This window comes from Chenopodium album, chromosome 11 (assembly GCF_948465745.1).
Source record: "Chenopodium album chromosome 11, dcCheAlbu1.1, whole genome shotgun sequence".
NCBI classification, from domain to species: Eukaryota; Viridiplantae; Streptophyta; class Magnoliopsida; order Caryophyllales; family Amaranthaceae; genus Chenopodium; species Chenopodium album.
In genome coordinates, this window is record NC_137844.1 from 5,499,757 (window position 1) to 5,513,677 (window position 13,921).

Here is a 13,921-nt window from a genome sequence, read left to right on the forward strand (position 1 = left end):
CCTTAAAAATAATCCTTAGAGCATCTATAATTGTTGTAAATAGGTCCTAGTTTACAATTTTCAAATAGTTGGAGCTAGTATCTCATCATCACATAACTCTACAAAGTTATTTAGTTTCACTATGCTTTAGCGGAACTTGATCTGGAATAAAATCTCCTGCTAATGTTTCCCTAAAAAAAAAAAAAAGGTTATGTAGTTTCACTACACACAAAGCATATGTGTTGTCCACTTTGAATGAATAAATTGTATTTCAATTCATATAGGTTGTTTCTATATTCACATTTAATTTTTTTTTATTATTTTTTTTTCCGCTAAAGGTAGCGACTTGACATTGTGAAGGTTGTAGCTTAAATTGATGTAGTTTAGGAATAATGATATGACAATCCAAAGCAATACAGGAAAAATTGATGTACTTTGGGAATAATGGTATGACAATCCACCTAAAAAAATTTCAGTACAATACATGGATGTAGAAGAGTTCCCATTGCAATAATGTGCCGCAAGTGAGTACTTGGTATTACATTTGTTAAAGTCTAGAAGAGAATTAAATTGCAACATGATATTTCTGCAAGATAAATTTTAAATTTTTATAAGGTTTAGTTTGATTTTACCGCCAAAAAATATTTAACCTTTTGAATTAACAATTTATTTTAATAATTTTTTTTAAATACTACTCAAAACCTTCCTAGAACAAGTTTTGACATAGAAATCCATGAGTGCATCTTTTTATTAAAAAAATGAAATCCAATGGAATTTTGAAGGGAAGTGTAAAGTGGTGATGAAATTTAGTTTTTTTTGTGGTAAAGGTGGTTAATTCAATAAACGGGTTATTTTTTGTGATAAAATTCAAAAAATCCTTTTTATAATCCCATTATTTTGTATAATCGAAATAATTTCCTTTATAATCCTTTTCATAATAATAGCAATACTTCTTTATTTAGTGAAGATCCACTATTATTTTTCTCTCCCACTAACCTCACTATCACAAATATTTTATTAGTTCTCTTTTCTACCAATCCTAACAAACCCCACCAACGAGCCTAAACTCCCCACCTAACCTAACTACAGCTCCCCTCTCCTTCACGAACAGCAGCGAACTACAACCTTGCTGTCATTCTCTCTCCTCGCACCAACACACAAGCCTCGCTGCATATTACCAATGCCCTAATTACGCATCAAATCACAACCAACGCCACCAATTTCCACCAATCCGCCACCCTAAATCAGCAATTCGCCACCAATTTCAACATTTTTTCCCTCCACCGTTGATTTTGTTGAGATTCATGATTGATGGTGATGATGGGCATGATGCGCGAAGCTAAAGAACAGAGCAACCACAACAAAGAAGACATCAAACAAGTAGGGTCGTGGAGGAGAGTAAGGGTCGGGGGTGGTCGGAGATTGGCTCGGGGTGAGGAACGTGGCCTTTTCACCGGCTAGCGGGGCAAGGGCTGAACATGGAGGGGGCAGGGGGGTTTTATTTATTTTTGTAAAAATAAATTAATCAAAATTTAGTTTTTTTTTAATAAAAAATTAATGTTTAGACAAATCATATAATGACACGTGTCAAAGGTAACCGGTTCAGCGGACTACAAGGTTTTTTGCCTGTTTAAAATGAATATGCCCCAAATGTTGTAATATTAATATATAATCCAAAGATTGTATTATATAAAAAAGAACAAGTCAAAGGTTGTATTATTTTTTGCAATTTTTTAATTTTTAAAAAATAAAGAGAAATTACTAAAAAATAAAACGTTTCATTTATTTAAACACGACCGTAAATGAAAAATGTTTCATTTATTTAATCACGGAGGGAGTATACTTTATATTTTTTGTTTATTAAAAAAAATCATATTTTAGTCTCATTCTATAATTTTCTTAAAATTTTGTGCATAATTTAGTGTTACGATTATTATTAATTAAATTGACTAGGGTAATAATTTGGGATATAACGAGTTCAAGAAGAAAAAAAAAGGGAGGAAAAGAGAAATTTGCAATTATAGTAGAGAGATCTAGAAGAAGAAATGACTACCACTCCAAGACGAAAGAGATAAAAGTGAGACGAAATAAAAGGACATAGAAAAAGAGAAATTGACATACTTGTAATCTTGTATCATTAGCAGACTTCATTGAATTAAGTCAACTATAGAGAATGAAAAAGAAATGACTACCAATTCAAGAGGAAAGATCAGAGAAAAACCAATGAAGTTGACTCTTTTCCAAAATGTCATACACTCATACTCAGTAGTATATATGTTATTGTATATGTACTTCAATAGTGGTAAGTTTGTCACTTTATAATCTAAAGGACGTGGCATCAAATCCCACTAGAGGCAATTTGGGGTGGGGATTCCCTTACGGCCTTATTACCCTCCCTCTTCCCCCCCCCCCCCCTCCCTAATTCCCAAGTCCCAAGTTATCTAGCCTGCTAACCCGGATTAAGTTAGACCTGTGAGAGGTTTGGGCCCGATATAGCCCTTCTCCTTACCTTTAAAAAAAAAAAAAAAAAAAAAAAAAAAAAAAAAAAAAAAAACCAACCTAGCTCGTTCTTGACAGATCCGATAGGGTGTTCAAAAAAAAAAAAAAAGCACTTTAGTAGGAGATGGTACTTCACTACTTAGCTTCTTCCGCTTATGCAACAATCAACTCTAATTGTCTGTTCGTTTTATTCAAACTTATTTTTATCTGAATGCACCTCCATTTATCTCTCTGATTAACAAAAAAAATTCCATGGCACCTTTTTTTTTTTTTTTTTTTTTGTTTTGAAACCAAGCTCGCGGAATATATTAATTTAGGGACAAAGAGTCCATAAGTACATACGGATAAATCTCATTCGGGGCGTGATTTTCCCACACTTGTTCAACCTCGAAGAGAATTACCTTGGCAAGGTGATGAGCCACACTCTTGCCCTCCCTTTTAACATGCAACCAAGACAACGAATTAAAACTAGAGCAAATAGAAAGAACATCATAAAGAATAAAATCCAAATCAGTGAGAAAGATTGAGCCTTTAGCTAGCCTGGAAGTGATCACTTGACAATCCGACTCTATAATGACATTCTCCAACCCGTATCTTCGAACAAGCTTGGCTGCAAAGTGTATGGCTTTGGTTTCAGCCACATCAGGGGGCCAATATCCACGCATTCTTCTACAGCCCGCAAACAACACACTCTCGTCAGCTTTCCTTGCTACTGCACCCAACCCAATCCATCCTTCGTCGCAAAGAGAGGCGTCACAATTGATCTTTATAACATCCAAAGGAGGGGGCTGCCATACCGTGGGGCTTTTACTGACTGCTGGTCGCTTCACTTTGTATATTTTACACAGTAATTCGGCGAAAACTGCATGCATGATTGGCAAGAAATGCAACCTTGATAATTTCCAAGGCTTGGGTTGATATTTAGAAGATGGACACCACCCCGAAAATTAAACACTTTCTTTGGAGTTGTTGCACTGGGACTCTCCCTGTAAGAGCTTATCTTCGGCGTCGCCACATGACAGATCAAGGTAAACTGCCCTTGGTGTGCTAATGAAACTGAGACTTTCTTCCACACACTCTTTGATTTCCCTGCTATTCAGGACCTTTGGGTCTCCATGAAGTGCACTGACTTCAAGGTGGTAGATGCTGATTTTTCCTTTCTTGATCTCATTGAGTCGTGGGGGTCTTTGGAAAAAAAAGAGGTGTCAATCTGCTGCTGCTCGCATTGAAAAATCCCAAGTCAAGCAGTCATTCGATCCAAGTTCACTGAGAGGTATAGCCATGATGTAGTGCACATCTCTTTCCTCGAAAATTGTGTGTTATGAGCTCATAATTCCACCCTCCACTGCTATGATCAATTAAGTCATTGACCATTGTCACCTCGTTCGATCTTGGAGTAAGAATAAAACGCCCACTGTCATCCCCTATATATCCAAGGATCAGTCCAAATGTTGATGCTTGATCCATTCCCCACGTGCCAGATCAGACCTTTAGAGAACAAGGCTTTAGAAGCCCATATACCCCTCCATGAGAAGCTGCTTATAGGACCAAGGAACGACCCCAAAAAGTCAGATTTTGGGTAATATTTGCTGCTAAATATCCTTCCCAATAAAGATCGAGGGAACGAAATTAATCTTCAAGCTTGCTTGCCAAGTAATGTTTCGTTGAAAACACCCATATCCCTAAAACCCAGGCCACCGAGACATTTTGGGGCACAAAGCGATTCCCAGCTTTTCCAGTGAACGGATCTGTGTGAGCTAGTACTCCCCTACCAAAACCGGGCAGTCATAGCATGAATCTCCTAAACCACCCCGATTGGAACTTTATAAACCCCCATGAGATAAGTAGGGATATCCTGGTTGACTGCTTTGACAAGTACCTCCCTCGAAAGAAATTTTTCCTTCCAACCCTTTAATTTCTTCCGAAGACGATCTTTTAGAGCTGTGAATACTGCTCTTTTTGATCTTCCAATGATGGTCGGTATCCCCAAATACTTGGCATGTTCATTCACCACCTCCATTTTTAATAACTCAATCAACTCATTCTGTGTCGACATAGGGACCCCTTTGCTGAAAAAAACCTCCAATTTTTCATAGTTAATTTTCTGGCCGAAAGCTATTTCATATGTGTTGAGTAAATCAACAATTTTCGAGCATTCACTTTGGTTGGCTCTTGCAAAGAGAAAGACTGTCGTTTGCAAATAAAAGATGAGAGATAAAAGGACCACTACGACTCGCTCTGGCCCCATGTAACTGTTTCACATTAACCACTTTTTTAATGAGGCAAGTAAAAGCATATGCAATCATGATAAAAAAAAAAAAAAAAGTTAAGGAGAGAGGGGGTCGGCTTGACGAAGGCCCGAGTATAATAGCGAAAGGTGAATATCCCATGGCAACTTGGTAAATAATCCCAAGTGTTATAGTGAAAGGTGAATATTAAAGCTCTAAAAGAGAACTGACACGACTTAATAAAGTAGCATACTTTTTTTACTTTGGACCTTGTGAAGTAACAGTAGTGATATTAACCCAGGTTTATCTGGATGCCTTTACCTTTTTCTATCTTTGTTTTGTGAAAAAAGGTTTTCATTTCAAATAAATAAAAAACACTATTGAGACTTAAAAGATGGGAGAAATCGGGAAGCAACAATGGTAATAAAAAATTGATGAAGTTACTTCTATTTTATTAATTGCTCTACTGTTTTTTTACGACCATATTTTATAACGTGATCCATTATTTTATTTTTTTTAAACTTTTATTATACTTCGTATTGTTTTCCTCCCCAGTAGTAGTTCCCGCTCTCATATTATATTTTAATATTTTTTCCTCTCCCCCTCCCTACTTTTACTCATTTTTGCTTTTTAAAGAATTTTTTATTTTTCAACTAAGGCTCCATTCACTTCACCTTATTTTTACCGAACTGAAATTATTTTTTTCTGAACTTAAATTATTCTTACTGAATTGAAATTAATTTTACTGAACTTAAATTATTTTTACTAATTCGCTAATTTCTTCTTAAAGGTACTGATTTTTACTGAATTGAAATTATTTTTAATGAACAGAAATTATTTTTACTGATCGACTGAAATTATTTTTACTGAACATTATTTTTTTAAGGTGAAGTGAACAAGGCTTAACTTTACTTTTATTATATTTTATTACTTTCTTTACCTCTTTAAAACTTCGCGTATGGAAAAATAAAGGAAATAAAAAAATACGGAGGGAATCCTTCTTTTTTTTAAAACCTAATTTAATGGTCGATTTGTTCAATTGTGAAGGTGTTCTCTACCATTTTTATGGGCTTTATTAGCTTAAGAAATTGAATACCTAGAATAGCACTCAAAGTTTAACCAAATATGAGGAATTACTCAGTTTAACCAAATATGAGAAATTACAATCTTATACAAGAAGAACTGCTCGTCGTTACTCAATACTGACTTCGACGTTAACAGCGACTTACCCAGTACGAATTTGCCATATTATTCACTTTATGCACCTTTTGTTGTCTTACTTTTCCATTCCATTAGGGTATAGTAAGATACCACTAACGTTAGGTAACCTAAGGTTACCAATCAGACAAGAGTTGACTAACGTCGACTTTTGATGTTAACGATAGAATCTACCTTACAGCCACAATTACAAAGATACCCTCTCATTTAAAAGGTAAAATTTCAAAAACTATTTTTTGGATAAACATGGTATTGTTTATTATGGGTAAAAACTTGAATTTTTTTCATTCTTATCTTATTTTAAAAAACATAATTTTTTTTTTTTTTTTTTACAAAGAGTACTAATAAAGAAAACAAAGACAACTAAAAAAAACACTACGCAAAACCACCGAAGAGACACTTGCGAGCAAACTTTATTCGAGCCAAGTTGGAGTATTTGAAGTCCACACTAGGCCCACGAACACGCTTTGTACCCACACGAACCACCTGGCAATCCGCAGTTGATCTAGTTCGAATCTCCACACATCTCATTTTCCTAAACCGAGGATGAACAATAGACCTGTGACGGCAAAACGGTTGACTTGAAGGGTTGGCACTGGAATGCAAGGTGGCGAACTGAAAACAAGAAACGCAAACTTTTCCCATAAACTCTTGTGAATTTATCCCTTCTATAGGAATATCACCATCAGAAAGGGCAGTCATGCACTCCGAACTGTTTTGCACCACTGGAGCACCTAATGACTGCTGCAAAATGGGAACCGGCTAAGACTCCATTATGGGCACCGTCCGCCGATCCTCATCACAAGATACCTGTAGCGAAGTAAAGGTAGAGGACATCGCTACACCAGCCTTCACATCATGAGAGATCATAACCTTCTCCGGTAATGATAGTTTCTAGTGAATAAATTATTGTACTTACAAAAGTAGTTCTATTATACTTCCTCTGTTTTGTTTTTGTTGACACTTTTATATTATCACGCTTGTTAACGCATATTTCTAATGATTAATATCTTTAATTATCAACATTGTAAAATTATAAAAAGTGGATATTAATAAATTATACCTTAAAACGATTCAAACAAAATTTCACATGAATATGTTTTATCGTATGTATAAATCACAAAAGCGAATCAAAGCGTGTTTTGTGGATAATATGAAAGTCAAACGGTGTCAATTAAAAAAAAACGGAGAAAGTAGTAGTTAAGCAAAGAACAAAAACTAAAACAAACTTCATGATGATCAAAAAAATTCGGTGTATCGTGATCATCGTGAGGTGCACAATTGTATTCATTGGCTTAAAAACAAAAAAAATTTGCGCTACCAAGGTGTACAAATACACCGACTCGTTTCTAAAGTTAATACACCTCTTTTACACAAATATACTACTTAGGCTCTGTTTACTTCACCTTATTTTTGATAAACTGAAATTATTTTTACTGATTCTATTTTATATTTCTTCTTTATAGTTACTGATTCTTATTGAAATGAAATTATTTTTACTGAACTGAACTTATTTTTACTGAACTGAAATTATTTTTACTGAATATTATTTTTTTAAGGTGAAGTGAACAGAGCCTTGCTATAGTCTAGGTGAGTGGAAAATGCCCAAAATAGTGTTTTGTTTGTAATCAAAGATGTTTTGTAATCTCTAATGATGAAATCATTTTTCATAATTACAATAAAGGAGTACTTCATATAAATTCTTCAATTTGAGTTCAATTTGAAAAAGGAAGGGTATTCCGGCTGTTGCGGTGTTCAAACGAATAAAGTAATTACGTAAGTATTACATCAAAGATAGGGAAAATAATTGATGCTAAAGTAATAGTTTCTCCTTTTTATTTTTATTTTATTTATTTTCTTTTTTTTTTTTTGCAACCCACGGTTCATTACAATATATTCATAAAAAATGTATCTTATATAATATAATACACTTAAAAATTTAAATAGGGTTAAGAAGTATAATCAAATGGGTTATGAGATTTAAATAAAAATAATAGTGTAATTTTTACCAAAAAAATCTTTCTTTTATGGTCTATAAGTATATTGATATATTTTCATTTTTTTTTTTACGGAATATATTTTTATTTTAAAAAAGTGTTGCAACTAAAAAGAAAATAAAAAAAAAAGTATAATAAGTTATTATTACATCGAAAAGTAGAGAAAATAATTGATGCTAAAGTATAGGTAGGCAACATTATACGCCCCTTTTCAAATGACAAATATTGTCAAAGGTTTGAGGTGTCAAATTTCTAAATTACTCAAAAGCTTTCTGCCACGAGGTTTCCATTCTTGTACTACATGAAATTTTTGAGGAAGTCCTAATGCATACTCGTATATAGATATATATGGACAAACGCTTATCAAGTACGGTGTACTATGAAAGGCCCAGCCTTCACAACTCTCTCAATAGCTGTCGGAAAACTTTTAAATAATGACTCAAGTAGGAAGCCTTGTAATTAAAAAATGGAAAATTTTGGTTAAGAATAATACCACCTTTTACTAGTCATCAAAAATTAAAATTATTTTTAGATTATCTCAAAATAACACGACTTTTAATATGCATCTAAATAGAACAAAAAACCAATAACCTAACTTCAAAGGTGCAGGAATGACTGCATGATTTGATTATTTTATATGATTGCCATAATATTTTGACTTTGAATATCATGCGTGCAATGCAATATAGTGTACATTTATGTCTAGCATGACATTGATGTCTTGTTTAATTTAACTTATTTCAAAAAAAATAACTTCAGATTAGACAAAAAAAAAAAAGTTCAGATCTGAAAAAAGTTTTAATCAGAACATTGTTCTACGTGCGGTTTGTTATCGCTAAATATCTTTAATTATGTAATGAAAAATTATAAAAATTACATATTAATAAAATACACATTTACGAATCTAACATAATCTCACTTGATACATTTCTTATTTAAAAATTATCGTACACATTAAGTCAAAGTTTAGTTAAATCAAACAATTTGATCAAACCAAATTAGCAAAATAAGGTAAAAATGAACCCTGAGTGCTTGCATAGTAGTTGCACGAATTGATGAATGCCAAAATTGACTCTTTGAGATTGATTTCTCTGTAACAAAGCTTTTATTCTACAGTAAAATAAGACTGGTGAGTAAAAATGATAGGCATGACAATTTGTGAAGTGACTTACCTAGTTACCTTTAGTTCAAAAATATTTCCGTACAGGTACAGTACACTGTATTTTTTTTTTTTTTGGGTTTTTTTACATTATAACCCTCTAATTTTCCGTTTTCTACGATGTGCCCTCCTTTTTTGAGAATTCTACACTGTAACCTTAAAATACATTTAGTTTCTATACGGTAACCTTGCCGTTAACAAATTCCGTTAGTGGGGCCTACTCACCATTTTTTAATATTTTTTTATCAATTTGCGTGTTGAAAATGGTGCTGTTAAAAGTTTTGGGGGGTATTTTGGTCTTAAAGGTCCAAATTGAGCTCAGATTTAGCAAAATAATAACACAAATGTCTCGTTTTGCATATTAAAAATGTCTCGATTTGCGTGTTTACGTATTTAATATGCAAAATAAGACATTTGCGTCATTTTTTTGTGAAATCTGAGCTCAATTTGGATTCTTTAGGGCCAAAATACCCCCCAAAACCTTTAACGGAAACATTTCTAACACGCAAATCGATAAAAAAATATAACTAACGGAATTTGTTAACGGCAAGGTTACCGTATAGAAGCTAAATGTATTTTAAGGTTACAGTGTAGATTTCTCAAAAAGAGGGGGCACAACGTAGAAAACGGAAAGTTGGAGGGTTATAATGTAGAAAAACCCTTTTTTTTTTAAAAAACATTAAGAGAAATTACATATAGATCTTGGTAAGGACATAAGGGTAACTTAATGGGAAGAAGAGAATTCATACCACTTATAAAGTCAGATGGTCATGATGATAAGAGTTACTCTTTTGCCTTATAAATTAATGTTTTTCTCCACTCTATTTAAAACTTCAATTCAGACAACTTTAGTCATATGTATGTATATATACAATATACTACCATTGGTAGTATTTTATATGGAGTAAATTATGTGATAAATGTATACTCAATATTCCCTACGTTTAATTCTGGTTATTGCAATGTATTTATCTTTATATTTGCTAATGCACAATTTCAACTATTAATATGTTATTAATAAATTAAAATTATAAAAGTTAATAATTTTTTTTTAGAACAATAAAAGTTAATAGTTTAAAAATATGCATTTAGACAAATTTGAAAAGAATTCACATGCTAATTTATTTTCACTTAAATACAAATCATCAAAGAAAATCAAGCATAACATGTGAATAGAGCAATAGTTAAAATGTTGCAACTGAAGTATTAAATAACAAAAGTGAGTGATTTCCATAAAAATAGTTCAAAGATGCAAAAATTCCCAAATTACATTCCTTTTACAAAAAATTTCCCCCCATACCGCCCAACTCAGCATTTAAATTTTTTTTTTCTACAATTTACTAGTAAACCGCTAATTGAATTAGCGGTTTATACACATATAAACCGCTAATTGAATTAGCGGTTTATACACATATAAACCGCTAATTCAATTAGCGATTTAGGCCCTGTTTGGTGGTAGTGTTTGAGGTAGCGGGTAGCGTTTTGACCAGTCAAAACACTACTAGAAAAAAATTGAGAGGGTTTGGTAAGGTAGCAATTTTAGTAGCAGTTAGCAATAAAGGTAGCGTTTAGGTAGCTTTTTTCAAACGTTAAAAATAGTAGCGTTTAGAAGTAGCGGGTAGCGTTTGGCAAATTATTATTAATTTTAAAACAATAATTATATGAATTTTGATATATTTTGGTATTGCAACCGCTACTTTTGCCAAACACTCATACTATCAACCATTACTTTAACAGCTAACCTCTACACACTACTAATTGACCGCTACTCGCTACCTTAATAGCTACCCGCTACGCGACCGCTAAAAGCTACCTGCTACCGCTACTTTTGCCAAATAGGACCTTAGTTGCTAGGTGAAATAATCTACACAATTGTACGCACAAATTCTTATACAACTGCTAATTGAGTTAGCGGTTTTATCCTTTATGAAACCACTAATTCAATTAACGGTTTTTTGTTGATTGAATTTTTATTTTATTTTTTAAAAAAAAAACAACAAACTTGTTTATGTGGACAGTATGAAAAGAATTTTTTGTAAAAAGGATGCAATTTAAAAGCCTTTTTAAACATTATCTATGGAAAACACCCAGCAAAAGTATGTAGTCTAATTTTTAAAAAAACTTCCTCAGCTTTTTTATTTGCACATTATTTCAAATATCTCGTTTGCCATGCATGTTGGGCCGCTTAGTTAACTCTTGGGGTTTCGGCCTAGCAGTTAATTGGGCTATGATCCAAATGGGTCGCAAGCAAATTTGTTACGAGTTTTGGGCTTAATTTAAAGGATTGGTAATATTACTATATCCCATTCGACTGTAAGAGTCCATACTCGGTAGAGTTTTGCACAATTTTTTAAAGAAAAAACACAAAACACAAAACCATTGCATACACATAAGGATGGGTCGCACACTCGCACTTGCACCATTAATAAACGTACTAACACACACAAAGGAGTGGCCGAGTGAGGACGAAAAGTGACAATAAAAATAAAAACAGAAACAATGACAAAGGAGAAAAAAAACGACGATAGCTGGTTCCTACAGGCGCCTGTACGGTGCAACGTACAGTCGTTTTGTAGGAAAGAACATGATATATAAAAAGTAATGAACATATAGTTATAGTGAAAATAACATACTTTAAAAATGTAATGAACATATACTTAGAGTGAAAATAACATACTATCAACCTAGAGTGAAAAGAACATATTTGCACAAAAAAAAAAAAAAAAAAAAAAATAAAAAGAAAATATGTTTATGTTCTTTGATTGTCAGTGTAATGTACTTTTATTTGTGACATAATGTTCATTGCTTATTGTCAAATGTTTATTGAATTTTGTCTTCAAATTATGATGGTTATATATAGATAATGTTTATTACATAATATTATCATGTTCTTTATTAATATTACAAATGTTATTTAGATATGAAAAAAATATATAAAATTGGATGTTCATTACAAATCAACTATATGTCCTTTACAAAATAGTTACATGTTCTTTTTGCGTTTTTTAGCTGTACCAAGCAAGGTACAGCCTCTTGCACCTTAAAATTTTTTTTTAAAAATGAAGTGTACAATTGACATATATGAAGTATGTTTGTACCATTAAAAATTTCATAAAATCGTTAGATGATCTAATGATATTATTTAATTATTTATTTCCTCCGTTTCATAATAATAGCGACACTAGGGCATCTACAAAGTAACTTGGTTACATTTAAAAAATAATAAAAAAAATTAGATAATATTTAAATTGATGAAAATTCAATAAATATAATTATACCAGGTTATCCCCGTGCGATGCACGGTTAGAACTAATCCTTCATATAATTTATGTTTTGTTGCATTACATTGTACATAAAGATTGGAATTAGATATTAAAATAATTTACAGTTAAGAATATATATAAACCACATTATTTATAAATTACAATTAATAATTGAAATAGTCGAAAGAAAATGATTCAATAATGCATATTGATTAATAAAATCTGAAGAAAAGGTGGAATCAAACAATGATTGACATGAACTGTTCAGTACGTATAATGTGTTGATAACAAAACAATTTGCCATTCATTATCCAAGTCCAGCTAATTAAAAAGTATAAAGTGTAGAAAAAAAAACAATAAAAAATTATTGATGACATCACAAATTAAATTGGAAGGAAAATTTTCATTGAGAAAACGACACGTAAAATAGTATAGAGGTAAATGATGTCAGCAATATTCTGCTTTAGTATTAGTTACTTTGTAACAGATAAGTAATTTGGTTATATGTTTTTTAAAAAAAGGAATTAACTTTAGAGAAGTAAAATAGAAGTATCATCACTCATCACTCATCACTCATCACTCATCACTCATCACGTCCGTACGTAGTCTATGATATTGGAAGTACTTTTCCCTGCTCTATTTGTTGGAAACATTAATGCGTTAGTCAAGGTCTAGATGACACTGTAGGATTAGGTACTCATAGTGTTCCCACTGTGGAATAAGTATTTAATTTAAGTGGTATACATCCTCTGTCGTTCCTTTTTAGTTGACCATATAACTTTTTTTATTTACCATTTTAGCTAACGTACAACTTAAATGATTGATATATCTAATTATCAATAAATAAAAATTATACTTTCTAACAGAGAAAAACTTGTTAGATGAATAATTTATCTTCAATGATAAAATTGATAATATGAAATAGAGAAAAACTTATTAGATGAATAATCTAATCTTCAATGATAAAATTGATAATTTGTTGATAGAAATCATAGGGCCCAATTTTACAGAGTTGTACTGGGCTATATTCATTATTACTTTTATTAGCATTTGTTGTCTCGCCTCTAAATCTGTTGTAGAATTGTATAAACTTACGACTTGACTTTAACTTAGGTTACTAGGATTAGGAAATAATATAAAAGATAACTACCAAAATATTCCACAAAATATATCCTCAATACCCCCCCTCAAGTTGGAGCATGAGTATCATAAGTGCCCAACTTGGATAGAAGATAGTCAAACTGTGACTTTCCAAGCGCCTTTGTGAAGATATCGACCAATTGAGAAGTTGTAGGAACATAAGATGGAGAAATCAAGCCTTCAACAATCGCATCTCTAACAAAATGACAATCAACTTCAATGTGTTTGGTTCTTTCATGAAAAATCGGATTCTTTGCAATGTGCAAAGAAGATTGACTGTCACAAAACAACTTGATTGCCTTAGGATGTTGCACACCCAAACTCAACAACAAATCTTTAAGCCACTTGAGCTCACAAGTGACGGCAGACATTGATCTATATTCGGCCTCTGAAGAAGATGTTGCCACAGTGGGTTGCTTTTTAGTCTTCCAAGAGATA

The 13,921-nt window shown here is 32.3% G+C and overlaps 1 protein-coding gene across 1 annotated transcript; it reads right to left on the reverse strand.

The window, feature by feature from the left end:
• Positions 1–2,786: 2,786 nt before the first annotated feature.
• On the reverse strand, positions 2,787–3,350 carry LOC145566127 (uncharacterized). The gene has a single exon (XM_081625658.1). It carries the CDS (start codon positions 3,348–3,350, stop codon positions 2,787–2,789), a length of 564 nt encoding a protein of 187 aa, XP_081481784.1.
• Positions 3,351–13,921: the final 10,571 nt, after the last annotated feature.